This window comes from Galleria mellonella, unplaced genomic scaffold, assembly GCF_026898425.1.
Source record: "Galleria mellonella isolate WM207_F2 unplaced genomic scaffold, CSIRO_AGI_GalMel_v1 utg64, whole genome shotgun sequence".
Taxonomy (NCBI): domain Eukaryota; kingdom Metazoa; phylum Arthropoda; class Insecta; order Lepidoptera; family Pyralidae; genus Galleria; species Galleria mellonella.
This window is the reverse complement of record NW_026442133.1, coordinates 6,055,545-6,071,903: the sequence shown is the minus strand read 5'-3', so window position 1 is coordinate 6,071,903 and position 16,359 is coordinate 6,055,545. Positions and strand designations below refer to the sequence as shown.

At 30.6% G+C, this 16,359-nt stretch overlaps 1 protein-coding gene across 1 annotated transcript; it reads right to left on the bottom strand.

Annotated features, from left to right (window-relative positions):
- Positions 1 to 223: 223 nt before the first annotated feature.
- On the bottom strand, positions 224 to 10,627 carry LOC113512233 (lipase member H-B-like; the record flags this gene model as incomplete). The annotated part of the gene is made up of 6 exons (XM_031907010.2): positions 224 to 1,421; positions 2,782 to 2,944; positions 6,411 to 6,637; positions 7,458 to 7,606; positions 9,397 to 9,554; positions 10,513 to 10,627. Coding segments are annotated over 6 exons (888 nt in total), but the record flags the coding sequence as incomplete, so codon positions are not given.
- Positions 10,628 to 16,359: the final 5,732 nt, after the last annotated feature.

Below are 16,359 nucleotides of genomic sequence, written 5' to 3'. Positions count from 1 at the left end.
TTTGTTTTTTATTAATAACATTATGACTATAGACAAATATTCACTTGTAAACAGTATTTTACACAAAACGACTAAACTTTACAAGATGTAATCTACGATGTGCTTAATCTGTCGACAAACAAAGAAGACACTAACGAATTTTAATTCTACTATTAATAAATAACAGTTTTTAACAATAAGGCAAACGTGCCATATAAGCTATTTATTACCTTTCTTAAAAATACCATTTGTAATTTTTATAACTTTAACTTTGTCATAACTGTAAATTTTACCTGCTATATTTTTTTTAGAAAATCTATTTGATCTCAAATAAAGACAAAAATTGATGTACAAAGTACCTACATACAATTGCAGGATCTATATATTTACACCAATACTTCTGTGTCAATCTGTGCACCAAATACTATTTATATCCAGCAAGTAACAAATATCTAGACATTTTTATAAACTTTATCGTTTTTTATTATTAAGATTTAATAACAAAGTATGTCTACTAGAAATACAAATATGCGGATCTATTTGGCATCTTCATCAAAGAATCCATTTTCTTCTTAAGTGTTTTAATGATTTGTAAAAAAAATTCGGATCCCGGGTTATTAATCTGTCAAATATTTGATGAATGACAAACTCATTATTTCGATGGCGAATTCTTATGAGATATCTATATAGACTTTTATATGAAGACTTCGAGGCTAATAATAATGAATTTGAAGTAGCGTAACGCCTTTGTGAGATATTAAACATTGAAATGTATAAAGAATTCTACTGAGATTAATTTATAAAATTATGAAACATGCATTATATTTTGCATTGGGTTAGTTGGTTGAGCTATTGAGATAATAAGAAAAACAAACCAAACAAACTCATTTTCCCTTTTATAATATAATATTAAATATGTAGTAAATGTTTATTATTCTTGTCTCAAACCAACATACGAGTAGAATATCTTTTTTACCGACTTCAAAAAGATTTCTTTTCTCAATTCGATTGTTTTTTTTTTTACGTTTGTTACCTTATAACTCCGTCAGTTACAAACCGATTTAGAAAATTCTTTTTAATCTGAAAGGATATACTTGATCCTATAGAAATTTTATCACAATCGGTTTAGTAGTTTAGCTTTTAAATAACTGATTTTGTCACAATTGAAGTCGGTTTTTGTGGAACGCAGTTTAATTATAATTATTATTATTTAAATCATTATACTACATATTTAGTCTCTTTAGTTTAACATTTCGAATGTTCATATTTCATTTAATTTAACTTTTACACACTATATTAATTCTGTGTTTGTTTGATTTCGTTTAAATATTACTAAATAAATTAATAAGTAAGTTGGCAAGGGTTTCTATGGATATAATCCATCTTTATCCATTCCATATGGAGATTCTGCACGTGTTCTGAAGTAATAATTTCCAGGAACACTGTAAAATAATTAATATTTGTAATTCTCTTGTTATAAAATTACATCCGAGCACATAATTTGTTATTGTGGAACCTTAGCAGTTAGTCAAGTACCTATCTTGCTACGATTGATCATTGAACTTCTAGACACATATAAATCCAATAACACTAGTATTAGGTATTAAAAAAAACTGTGAATGTAAAGTAAGAGTATCCAGACATAAACAAACAAATAAAAGTACACAGAGAGTTAATTTTACCTACTGGAAATTACATATAAGGAAACAGCCCACTTAGTGGAAAGAGGTCTTATGTAAAACCATTGTTAATATATCAATATAAGTATGATCATGGCCATTGCTGAATATAAACTTTATTCCTTATAATACGATATCATGCGTTATCACTGCCGAAGACTAAGCTTATATTACTGCTGTGAAACTAGAGGAAAACGCGTTTCGCTTAATCGAGTCCAATCTATTTTTACGTTTCCCTATCGTACTGTATTTTAACTAATACTAGATATAACCCATAATACAGTCTATCTCATTTAGATAAAAAATATATCGGATATCCCTATCCCCGTTCATCTATCCCAGCCAATCCTTATACCAAACTTGATTCAAATCCGTTCCGGCGTTTAAATGTGATCAACTAACAAACGTATAAACATTAAAACTTTCAACATGTTTACAAAACTTTCACATCCTGGACGTTTGTAACGTAAAAGTTAAATATTTTAGTGTTAGTTACTCAAATAGACTGTATCTCAGATACACGTGGAGACATTGATCCGATTTCATGAAAATAAAGCTGTTGATGATTGCAAATTAATATTATTAGTGTGATATGAAAGTTTGTAAAAATGTTCATGTATTTGAGAGGTATCAGTCTATCCAAAATCATTAGAAAAATACGGCTGTACCGTTCTAAGAGAATGCAGCGAATAATGCGAGCGCGAATGGAGTTATACTACCTGTTATAAAAAAAGGTAGAATAATAATAAATTGACAGCATCAATTCTCCTTATCCTTCTTATTGAGACTCGTGTATGACTCCCCCGCAAAATCAGTTTTTTTCCAATTATTTCTCTCCATCTGTGCCAATCTTTCGAAATCATGGAAAGTATTAGGAGGGAATCAGGTGTCTAAAGATGTGCAGTTCAATCAAACCATTTTGTACGACTGCGCTCTCTTGATAATTTGTTACTTAAATCGGCCTTAAATAACTCTATAGATGTGAAAATATCACAAAAAATTACATGGATACCCCACATTCTAGATTCAATTATCTCAATCCGTCCACAGCTTTAGCTAACGGCTATTTAAATATAAAACAAAATAATCATAATTTTATTAGTCTATAGGAATAAATACCTACATATTTTGATGATAAATTCCAATTTCCAATAGTACTGCATCTTTATCTTCCTGCGAATATTTCTTCCATTTTCTATAATTCTCTGCGTACCTCCCTATTAAGGTGCCTGGATATTTTAGAGAGTCCACCAAAATTTGCCAACATCTATTGTGATTACATAGGTCTGAAATACAGATTAATTCACTAAAATATTAATTGAATTATTTATTTTCATACGCCAGATTAGAGTGCTGCTTTCCTAAAAAAATGTTCAGATTATCTTATTTGGAAAAAAAAATGTTAAGTAAATATATTTAAGTGCTACACGATTACACTAATCACCTGATTTTCGAGCTAGGATATCCTGTATTATGAGAAACCAAACAACGTACATCTATGAGTGAGTATGAATATTGAATAATAAACCTTAAACATCAAACTATAACTCTGCCAATTTTCATTCAAATTAATAGATTCATAAAATCTTAGCAAAGTAACAAACAGACACAGAGATAAATTGATTTGATCTAGTGATAATTTCAGCTAGATGATATGTACTACACCACTCCATAATGTCCTATTAACGTCCTACAATTGGACAAAAGCTCACACCCCGTAAATAGTGCCTACTTGGCTTGACAACTTGATGTATAGTGGAATTACTTCGAGTTTTATTTTGTTTACATAATTTTTTGTACCATTTAACATATTATATAACGCTAGTTCTAAAATAACCAAAACTTGTATGTAAATGATTGTATAATACAGGATCGAATCCATGACTATCGAAATGTGAAGCGGAGTGTTAAACAACCACCAAGATCATCAATGATTAATATTTTTTACTAAAAACAACATACATTATTACTGTATTTTAAAAAGAGTTGTATATCAGAATAATCTGTAACATCCATTGTGTTGTTTATTTAGAACACTTTCTACCAAATTAGCTTATTAACCATTCTTTATTACTAAATAGGAAATTATTGTGACAACCCTATAAGCTAGAAGAATAAGAAATACAACATTTACTTACAAAGTACTCGTATATGACAAACACACTTATCTGAACCTGGCAACAAATTATTCCAGGCTGTTGAAATAACTGACATGAAATAATATTATTAAATCTAAAAGTCTTAGATTATATAAATAGAGTGTCATCATACAAATGTTTCGAGAAAAACAGCTAAACCTTTTCATACAATTTTTCGTTATAAATAGTTATGAGTCCTTTACAACTTCTATATTCATTTTGTTTTATAATTTTTACATCTTTTTAATACGTAAAAACTCATTTTATTTATTGAATAATTAAATATAGATATATCAAGACATTATGTGCGTAAGTATATAGAACACTGATAAAAAAACATAGCTGACTTTCTTTTTACAATTAGCTGACAAAAAGTTGACCCCTTTTTGATATTCGATACTCTATCTATAGATTATAACCTAGATTATAATCTAAGAACTAAATATATAGAATTATTTATTGCTGATTTTAATGGAATTTAATTTGAGAATATATTAAACTTTTTAAACACAAAACGTATATTGTTTTTTACTAAAATTAAAAATGAATGTAGGTAGACGATGTTTCTACATGGAATATATTTAAGAAAAAATGATATGAAGGATCTTTAAAAGAAAATTATTGTTTAGAAGCCAAAACAATAACATTTAGAAATTTCGTCTGTCTGTATATTTGTTCCGGCATTACGCAAAAACTACTGCACCAAATTAGATGTAATTTTCACAGTGGAGTTTCTGAAGATGCAACTTGAAATCTGGTGTATTTTATCTTGATACTCCATCTAGAACTGACTTATTTAATTGCTTTTTTTTATGCAGCTTAGTTTTCCTGCTTTTCACGCCTACGAAATAGCGTGTAAAAAGCTAATCTCGGATAAAATGAAATACTATTTTGGGTAACAAAGTACCAACTACATAAAGTAATTATAGGCCGTCCGAATATTACGATGCACAATTTTACACACTAGCTCTACAACTATTCGAAAATCGAAGAAATCTTCGAATATTATGCAGCCAATTCTGATAAATGGTTAATATTTATATAATTATAAGTATTCATCGCTGTATTATACATATATTTATTTTAAAAATAAAGTGTTATAGCTCAGCGTCAGATTAACTCTCCGCTGTTATTATTTGCAAAATACTTCTTTGTAGGTTTCATACTTCCAAAGGAATGAACGGAACCATTATAGGATCATTTCATTATCTGTCCGTCCGTTTGTCAGTCCGTCTGTCAAAACCCTTTTTCTTAGGTACGTGGGGAGATATCAAGTTGAAATTAATATCATATACTCAGGTCTGTAATCTCTTAAAGCAGTGAAAAAATCAAGCTTCTAAATTGACTCAATCAAAAGATAGGGCCGTTTATGTTCGCCATTTATATCGCATATTTTGACATTCGCAAAGGGAATCAAAACCTATAGGATACTTCTTGTTGACCTAAAATCATGAAATTTGGCAAGAAGTAATATCATATAGCACAAGTAAAGGAAAAAATCCAAAAACCGTATTTTGTAATTATTTCACAAAAAAACGACGATTTTGTAAGGAATCCTCGTCGTGTGAAACTATGACCGACTTTTTTTTATAAATACACCTGGTAAAAATAACGACCATACTTTCTGTTTTGTAAAGTTATATTGTTGTGCGGTAACTTTGCCCACTTTCAGCACTCATGACTACTCTATCGTGCAACGGTCAGGGATTAATGGCATTACATCATTAGTGATCATTAATATCGACCTACTCATTTAAGTCTATAGGTACTCATAAAGTGATATTAATATTCTCAATTAATGAACCTCAAACGCTTAATGATAATCCAATATTACCTACTATGTACTTGTTGTGTTTATGCGTTTTATCTTACCAGAGAGAGACTTTGTACAAAAGTCGATTGCTTGAGTACCTCTGTCCCATTCGTGTTTCAACCGTGAAGCAGTTGTGTTTGCATGGCTGTGTTTCGGTTTGAAGGGTGGGATATGGCGTGAATTTACTGGGTACAGAAGAATAACACCTGAGTCCTCAGGAATGGTAACGCATGGGTGGTATCATGGGCGAAACAGTATACTCTGTTATGTACATTGTATTGCTCATGTCTATAGGCGACGGTTACCACTTTCCATCAGGTGGGCCGTCAGCTTGTTTGCCATTCTAAGTTATATAAAAAAAAATCTACTCAAAATTAATTTATCTATCCACCTATAACAAATCTCGTAAGCTTGGCTTTCCAGTTAAAAACCATTTATATACTCTAATTTAAATTTATATTTTAGGATTCGTTTAACTAATCTGATAAAACATACATCAGTTTTTAAGTAAAGTTAATACTTACTTAATTATAAATTACTGAGGTTTACTTTGTAAAGAAAATGTTTCGCGTTATTACTTTCAATTTGTGAAAAACTAACAAACATACTCCCGAGCGTAAAAATTTCATTAAACACTTTATCTCTTACATTTTCACGTAGATTGATTAAGTTTCATTTTATAAGATACCTACACAAAAATATGTATGATACTTTTAATTAAATTTCGTTGCAATTTATAACGTATCTACATTTTAATTATGATACATATAATTAAATTATTACGAAAGGATATATAATAACCTTCTGCACTAAATATGGAGTGTTGTCGATTGCTGCAACCCGGTTGTATGACAGGCCCGAAATTTCGATAATTAGGCCAGAAGTCGACTGTTCCCATTTGTCGTTTATAGCCGTATCGGTCAGGATCCGAATGAATGACATCTACGAAGCCAGCCGATCCCGCGTGTAATTTAGATGACAAGGGTCTATTCTCGAACCCAACTGAAGCAGGATCTAAACCTGTTATCCTGAAAAAAGAATCATTATGATATCTATAGCAATAATAAAACAGTGGGGGTTTTCTGACTACGTATTTAGACATGGACTGTTTAAATAAGCAAATTGGATAGACTTTTGAATAATATTGGGCATAGTATGTAACAATGTTTGAGATATCTTTATCTAAGGAAATAAAAATCTTTCTACTAAAGTACATGATCTAGTTTAGTAGTGTCTGAACTTATAAGCCACAAATTATCACAATCCTACTTCCAAAAAGAATATAAATGCAATTTGCGGTTGCTTGTGAGTGATCATAATACATTAAACTATCAAGATCTACAGAAATTTAATTATAAGCGATTTACAAGCTACCTCACGAAAATACTCATTACCTTCCTCATACCTATAAATATAACTAGATACTGAATTTTGCTATTATCTATCATCTTATTGATTTATTTTATTTATTCATTAAAATAATTACCTATAACAATATGACAGTAAAAACCAAATCAATGTTATAATCCTAGTGTGCTTACATACAAAATTATAATAAAGGTATTTAACCCGACTCCAGATATTTCTGAGCCGCTTCTAGTATCTTTGACTATTACTAAAAATGTCAATGATGTTTATAATATTATTTAATTTCTGTACTGCACGAGTTAAGGGAATATACTTATGTATCGTTCTTTTAGAATAACAAAACGGCAGGCAGCTACAGGTATTAAACTCTTTCTATATTATTTTTCGGAAGAAAACAAAGAATTCTTTATTATATCTTGTTGTTTTAGAGCAAATTTACGGTTCACTTTTTAATTAAAAAACCTCATTTGTAAAGCTCACCACGCCACCTGAGTTCCTTCTTTAGACAATATATTTCCAGCTATACCGAATAGATGGGCGCCTAAGGAGTGGCCCACTAGATGTGTGTTACTTAAATTAAGTCCAGCTTCCGACAAATTTTGTAGAGTTTGAGCAAACATTTCCCCCACCTGAAAAATTAATTTTTCAAACATTATTATAAATAAATTCTTTAATACATGCGTTAAAGTTGTGCAAATTATAGACTGTGGACCTCTTTTTTACAGGGTATGTAAAAGTGAACTTAATTACATATTAATAACTAAATTTACATATTAATTTCTTAGCTATTGTAGGTACCATCTATACAATATAATAATTCGGATTAAGATATTTATTTCTTTTAAGATTTCAATCTTAATGTAATAATAAAATGTCCCGTGTGATCCCGACATAAAATAGGCCACCCCTTCCTTTCCCGTGGGTATCGTAAGAGGCGACTAAGGAAGGCGAGGGATGGGCAGCAGCGTTCCTCTTAAAACATCTCTAAAGCCTAACTGCGGTTACTAATCCGCCCGCCAAGCATGGCAACTACTGACAAAACCCCCCTACGGGGAGGTTTATGTTTAGCAGTGGTCAGTTAAAAGCTGATATGATGAATATATTATAATATGTAAGAATATATACAAGTAAAAATAATATTGAAAATAATTATTCATAATATATCTCTACTTTGTAAGGACAACAAATTTTTTTTTCTTTCTTATATAACTTGTTATGATGATTAATAGCTAGCAAACAAAATATCTAGTTTAAAATCAAGTAACAGTGGTACAGAATCCTAGAAAGCTGTACGTGTACGACTAGTTTTTGTTTCTTTCTAGGTTTCATCGTAAGTATGTGCTGTCTTGTTACTAGTATTATAAATGTGAAAGAACGACATCAGTATTGGTATATTAATGTCGTTCTTTTCATATTTACGACTTTATCCATGTAAGCGTGGTTGCTTACTAAAAAAAATTTGTAATTTTGTAAAAAAATATTTGATATGTCCACATATATACACAACGAGTATATAAAGTAAGTTCATAGAATTCCCGTTATGCATGTGTGTAGCTATCGTTAAAAATATACATATGTTTTAAAAATAATATTCGTATGAATTGCCATTTGTTGATTAAATTGTTTCTGTAAGTGTTAAAAGCATAATTAAACTTGAATTTTGCATTAATACTAAATAATATACACTTTATTACGTTTGATTATAGGAAAAGAGACTTTGAATCTCAACCACAGAACTGATCTGTTTCATTACTGTTTAACTGTTCTAATTTATTTATTTAAACTTCAAATGCATAATTATATAATATAAGTAAGCGTATAAATGGCGAACTTAACACCTAATTGCGTTATCTACCAGTCAATCATGAGGCAAGCAGAAAATTAATTAGGCGGTGCATTTAATTTTTTTTTATACAACTTAGAACGGCAAACAAGTTGGCGGCCCACCTGATGGAAAGTGGTAACCGTCACCTATAGACATGAATAGTACCATGGACATAACAGAGTGTACTGTTTCGCCCATGATACCCCCATGCATTGCCATTCTTGAGGACTCAGGTGTTATTCCTCTGTACCCTGTAAATTCACGCCATATCCCTTCAAACCTTCAAACCGAAACACAGCCATGCAAACACAACTGCTTTACAGTTGAAACACGAATGGGACAGAGGTACCCAAGAAAACGACTTTTGAACAAGGTCTTCCTCTGGTAATTTAAATATTTGATATGCACCTAAAAGCAGAAAACTGAAAGCGTAAACTTTGCTTAATCATTGTGATGGAAGTTTATTATACGTACATTTAAATAAAGTCGCGAGCACAGTCAGAGATAAAGTAGAATTGTATGTCAGATAGTAACCAAAATCGAATTATAAAACACATAAATCACTTTGACTTTTATATTATTCCATTATCTTACCTTTTTAGCATTAGATGCAGCCCAATTTACATAAGAATTGAACATGTTGGAAAGCACTGGTGCTGCCAACTTTTCCCAATTTAACAATGCAACATTGCTCTTTCCCTGTTCCAAGTAGGAGTTTATTACGGCAGTTACTGCTGGCCCTCGGGGGTTACCTAAAATAATATATTATTGATGAAACAATTTAAAACCAGAAGTAACACGAGTATTGGAAATAAATTTTGAGTAGGTACGCACATTTTGAAAATTTTGAATCTTCAGAAAGAACAATTTTTCTACATTACGTCCTACCCTACTAATGTTAAAGTTTATATAGATATTTGTATAATTGTTGGTCAATCATGCTTATACTGCTGTATTAATTTGAATGAAATTTGGTATACAGATATGTTATAGTCTTTTCAATTAACTCAGAATGACGAATAAGCCCATCTTTAAAAAGTAGTAACCCTAATTCATGCTGCAAAGAACTAGTAAAGGGAACAACACATATCAATGTAAGAGTAGAAATACTTGAAATAAATCAACTCTCTTAGTATTAGTAGACTATAACCTCTATGAGTTTCTCTCATTCTTTCATTCATTCAAATCTTTGACTTGTGCCTTCTTTGACAATAACGGAACGCTAATTAATTGTAACAGAAACAACATACATATATAGTCAATATTTAGCAGATAGATTTAATATAATTGCTTCTTGTTCCTTCCTGAAATTGTTATATTAAAAGTTTTCGCGAAAAGTAACCTGCTATAATCAAAATGTATTTAAGTCTTTATTTTATTCTACGAAATAAACAATCATTATGCTCCTTTATTTTAATTTTCTCTAAAAAAAATAAAACTGTGATAAAAAACATAGTTTTATATTTTACAAGAGAAAATTACATACACAAAAGAAGTCGATTTGGCTTTTTCTGTTTTTACTGCCTCACATTATTTAACTTATGTAAATGTTTTAAGAAATTTAGAATTTTTATATATAATGTCCTCTTCGTCGAATCCTTTTATATTACTTTCATATGGACAGTGAACGGCTGAAATTCATTTATTTCAGCTTTTAAGATCTAAATTAAAAAAATAATATTTACAAAATTTATTTAAAATTAATCAAACCTCTAAATCCATGAGTAAATATAACTGTTGTTCGATTAGGATTATACCAATGTGATGAAATTACTTCGTTGGCTTCATTAAATTTGAATTCTTTGTAGTCATCAATGGAACTGAAACAATATCAAACATTGCATGCAATGAAAAATAGAATACTTAAATAATAATAAATAAAATAAAAGGATTTCAAATAATTAATAATATTTTTAAAGAAATGTTATTTAACACCGCACTTCTCACAGAAGAACTGAAGTTCCACAATTTTGCGTAGTACACAACTATTGTGTGTGCAAGATTGTGAAATGGGCTCCTATTTAGGTGTTTTTCTTTGTGCCATAATAGAAGATTTAAAAAAAAAACTATACTTTATGCAACTTAGAATAGCAAATAAGCTAACGAAATGACTTGATAGAAAGTGATAACCATCTAGCTAGCATTTAAATTTTTAAAAGGCCATCAATGCACTAACTATACATTCCCCATTAGCTTAAAACAACTCTAGCTTAAAACAATTCTACAACTATAATAATTTGAAACAAACATATGACGCCATGGTAAGCGCTTACCACGCCAGAGGCTGTTATGCTTTCAATGTCTGTAATTATAGCATGCGTGTTAGTCTTTAACAATGTTTTTATGCATTTTTTAAAAAGCTTTTGTAAAAATAAGTTCTGTAATATATTAGTAAAACCTTCAGAAGTGACTTATTACATAGAGGAAATAGTGTGTTATGTAAAATGATACCTACTTATCATTTGAATAATTTTCGAGAACGCTATAGTTTATACTTGTGTATACTTACCTAATGCACAAAGCTGTTAAAAATAGATACGTAATTGAAATAAAATATACAAAATAGGTATTTTGTATATTTCAATTATGTACAAATCAGCTTACTACATCATTAGGTACTTAAAATCCAACAACAACAATAACAGTATTTTCTTAAATGCGATTATTTTTACTTTTTTTTATTGTTTTGTGTACAAAAACAAAACAATAACAAAAAATATTGCACATATAATATCTTGTCCTTGTTCATAACGGAACCAATCCAGGACAATGCCCTTTCAACAACCGGTAAAGGCATTAAATATAATAAATAATATAACACGATAAATGACGTACGAGTGAAAAAGCCAGATTTGTCAGTTGTTATTTAATGATGCTAATTGTTATTACTCCTTCCGTAGCATGACAGCAAGCGAATAACCTACCCATATAGATTTAACGCAAATCAGAAGGTATGATATGATAACAGTTTTAAATTATTAAGGCAGAAAGCATTTTAAATTTTTAATTTGGCACTGGAATAAGATATTTTACTGAAATAAAAATTATTATTAACTTGAATATATATTAAGTTATCCATAACCAAAATTCCATTAAAATCTGTCCAGTGATTTTTGTGTGAGCGATGTTTGTTTGTAGGTTTTCAAGTTGAACATCTAATAATTAATTGTTATTGCCTAGTATCTCGTTATATCTCGTAATATATCTACCGGTAGCAATAAATTATGTGTGATATAGCTATATTATTACAGTAGTGGTATAGATATAATTATAATAATAGTATCTAGTAGAATTCTGGCTAATATACTGGCTAACAGTAGAAATTCTACCAATGGTGACAGAACAATCTAAAAAACAAATCCCTTTGCTAGATTGTGTTTAAGAAGAATTGAAAAATACTATAAATCAGTAACATTTTCCTCTGCAAAATATTTTGTGGGGGAAAAGATGCAATTATTTATGCGAATATGAATAAATATGGATACAATAAAAGACTCAAAGACTCACCTGTAATAAAGTCTCAACAAGGGCGAGTCATCACATACAACTGTAACAAAAACACTATAACATATACACAACATAACACACACATTATAACTGAAAAACATCTTTCTAACTAACCAGTAGCCTGACACTCGTAACGATGTCGTAGTGATTCCGCCATTAAAATCATTCGTATTCTTCTCATTGAATGGTCCCGATTTTAAAGTTTGTTGAATCTAAACATTATCGGATCGTTTTTGTATTAAATCTATATATATACTCGTATAATAAAAACTCGTGTCACGGTATTTGTGGTTGCATTTCTCCGAAATGGCTCAATGGATTTTTATGATTTTTTTTATATATTTGGTATGAGAATAAGCCGTAAAGTATATTTTATAACGTTTGGTGATTAGAGTGTCCCTATCCCTAATTTATATAGCAGAACAAAGTTTTCAGGATCAATTAGTATAAATAAATACTATTTAGCATATTTATCAATAGTTAATAAAGTTGTAATTTATAATTAATAAATATAAGATAGTTATTTAAGTTTTAATATCTACATAAAAAGAATACATAAATATAAATTTGGCCGGCGTTCCAATCAATTTACTGTTTAAGCTACGCTCTTAAGAGTGTTCAAAACGAAGTATGACAACGTCGTTGTTATTTGTAAATTTTCAAAAAACGATTCCACATTTTTCAATGTTTTCAACTAATTATTTAAAAAGTCCTCTGATAGTGAACTGAAATTTTAATCTTAGAATTCGTCGTATAAATACTACTAAAAATTTTGCACCTACTTTATAATCTACTTTAGAATTTTTCAAATATTTATTTACTGTCAAAAAGCTAATGTTCAGTAACAGTTTAAAAAATATACTAGTAGCGTGATTAACATGAATTCGTTAGTAGAGTACTTTTTAAATAACCCAACTAGAAACATTGAAAATTATATGGTTTTATAAATTGACATTTCCACACTTAGGTAAGTAAAAATTATGAACTACTTAACAATATAAATATAATTTTTATTTTTATTCGGGTATATACAATTATGATTTGCTTTAAGGAAAAATTTTTTCGAAATAAAATTTTGTTTATGGCAAATTCGTCTTTTAAATATGTCTGTTTCTATTTTTTTAAGTACATAATATACCTAAATAATTAAAAAGAATGACTACCTTTACAATTCATGTCACATAATTTGTTTTTTTTATTATATTGCCTACATCTTTACGTGGAATGTTTATAGGTTGTAATGGCTAAGTAGGTCCGCAACGTGCAACAAAAGCAGGCTAATTTTACGATTTAGACTACCATTAGCACATAAAAGTTTAGTTTTACTTCACCGCAAATCAATGTATGCATTGCATATACATGATTATACTAGATACCATAAGTAGATCGGCTTTTTCAGTATTAGCAGCACTTTTAACACTTTGTCTATTTGCAATATCAAATCTGAAGCATAAAGTACTATTATATATATTCTTTGTGAAACTTGACGTCTGTAAATATACAGATGGCACTAATTTCTACTTAAAAAGTTGATTAGCCCATGTCCTTTTTACAAGATTCAAATTATAAAAAATAACAGAATAATAATGGATTTTACTACAACATTGCCTCCCACTATATAAGTTAAAAATAAATTTTCATACAATTTTTCTTCGTTTGTTTTAATTTTGCTCAGTTTTCATTAATTATAAAAATGTCTTCCAATTATTAATTATAACAAACAAGTAAAAAATAGTAATTATAGAGGTACGAAAATTTAATTAATTTTCTACCCACGTCAACGACTTATACAAATAAACTTACCTGTACCCAGCAATAAAAAAATATATAAACTGGTGTTCATTTTGCAACTTTCACAAATTATCCCTCGATAACATATGAAATGTTTATATAGAAGTTGTTATCAGTATGTCCTCGCCACTTACAGTTTTTCATACTTACCTTGGCACATATCATTGATTTGTTTTTGAATAAATCTTTTAGAGATTTATTTAATTATTATAAGTAAATGTATCTTTTTAAAACATGATGGTGTCAGGGGTGTTCTCCTCTAATAATCCGTCCGGTTTTATAGTAAGGATACACGGGCATGCGACCTACGCCTTCCGATCCAATGTAGTTTTTACCTAGTATCCCCTGCGCAACTGCTGTTTCCCTTTCCCAGCTTCTCCATACGTCCTTCATTTCTTTTTTGCCGACTTTCTTTACTCACTCTCAACATACCCCTCTCCTTTCTTCTCAATCGTCTCTTTCTTTTCGTACCTACCTATATTGGTGGAAAAGCTACAAACGTAAGAGTTCCTCTGACAGTTTGGCAACTACGTATCACAGCCCCTACCTAAATCTGATGTCAAAAAGTGGGTCTCTGTGCCCATTGTTTTGTGATCAGTTGGGGGATGGCCAGTAGCTGAGCGAGAGTTCAATTTTGTACTCCGCCAAATCCGTCTCTTTTACAGTGTCGCTACGCATCTTTACACCACTCAGCTACCTTGCACATCTTTGGTGGAAACGCAAATAGTATGCAAGAATATTTTGCATCCAATTTTTGGAGGCAGCTCAGCTTTAAGAATCACAATCCATCAACATGTACAGAGGACATCACTGAAGATAGATTCTATGTGAAATGGAATATTTAATTTCAACATCGAAGATCCTCAGTAAGGAAAAATGTCATCCATGGTACAATAAGAGGTACGTTGATATTGTTACGGCTAAAAACGCAACATATGGTGCCTGAATTAAAGCGCAAACTACCAAACATCCAAACGTCGATCTTAAATCAGCTTATAAAATAGCCTTGAAGTACTCCTTGTTTTCAAGCTTTCAATATAAAGCTTTCCTAACCGACTTCGTAGCAGCATTGCGGACTTTGCGCCAGACAGTAGTTTGCATTTTGGTAGATGAAAATACCTCAAAATTCAAAGTAGTTAAAACTAGTATTCTCTAGGGATCAGTGCTGTTATCGACATTATTTCTGATCTATATTAACGAATTGTCTTGTGAACAAATCCACTGCTATACTGACGAAAACACCGTCCATGCGAAATACTCAGCACTACAGCTCACAGTCAGCGGGTCCTTCCATTATCCAATTAAGATGAGATGCACTTGTTGACGAAATCATTGAAACACTATGCAAGATTTCTGCTTGAGAGGACAATAATCTTAACGCATTTAATCCTAATAAGACACAAGCATGTGTGTTCTCCGCAAAAAATCCCTCTTTTCTCCTACTCATTACTTACATAGCATTTCTGTCGTAATAAGAGACAAGCTTGATTTATGCAGAATGTCGCTATGTCCCAATATAAACTACATCGAAAGTGCGGCTAAAACAACATCGAAAAACTTGGAGTTGTGAATAGAGCGTGACGGAACTTTACACTGGAGTAGAGCCTTCCAGTATATAAAGCAGAAGTAAGGTCGTGTGTATAGTACTGCTCACATCTCTGGGATGGCTTTGGTCTCCTACACGCTCTAGATGTTCTACAGAGGAGAGCTGTCTGTATCGTAGCAGAGACTAAGGTGAACAAATCTCTAGAACCTTTACAATTACTTAGTGAGAAGGCATAGTGCGGCCAATCGTTGAGAGCAGGATAGTCTCTTTTCGCTTGACCGCATGAATCTTAGACCATGCTGTCTCTGTGTTCGCACAGTATATCGTGCGTAATAAAATAATAACATTAGATTTTATTAGCAAACAAACCGGTAGCCCACCTGGTGGAAAGTGGTAATCTTTGCCTATGAATAGCACTGTGAATAACACAATACTCTGTAATTCAAATAGTAAATGACTAAAGTGTTGTATCTGTATCCGTATCTGAAAATGTCAAGTAACGCAATAAGTTCATATTTCTATAATGACAATTCCCATTACAGAAATAAAAATGTATTGTGTACATACTAATTACTACTACTATTAATTTATTTTATGACTTCAGAATAAGTATCATACTTTTTAAATTCTGTAATAAGTACATATTCATATTCAGGTTGTTAAAGAGTTCAACAATTTAAAAACCAGCAAAAATATTCATGAAACTAAATTTT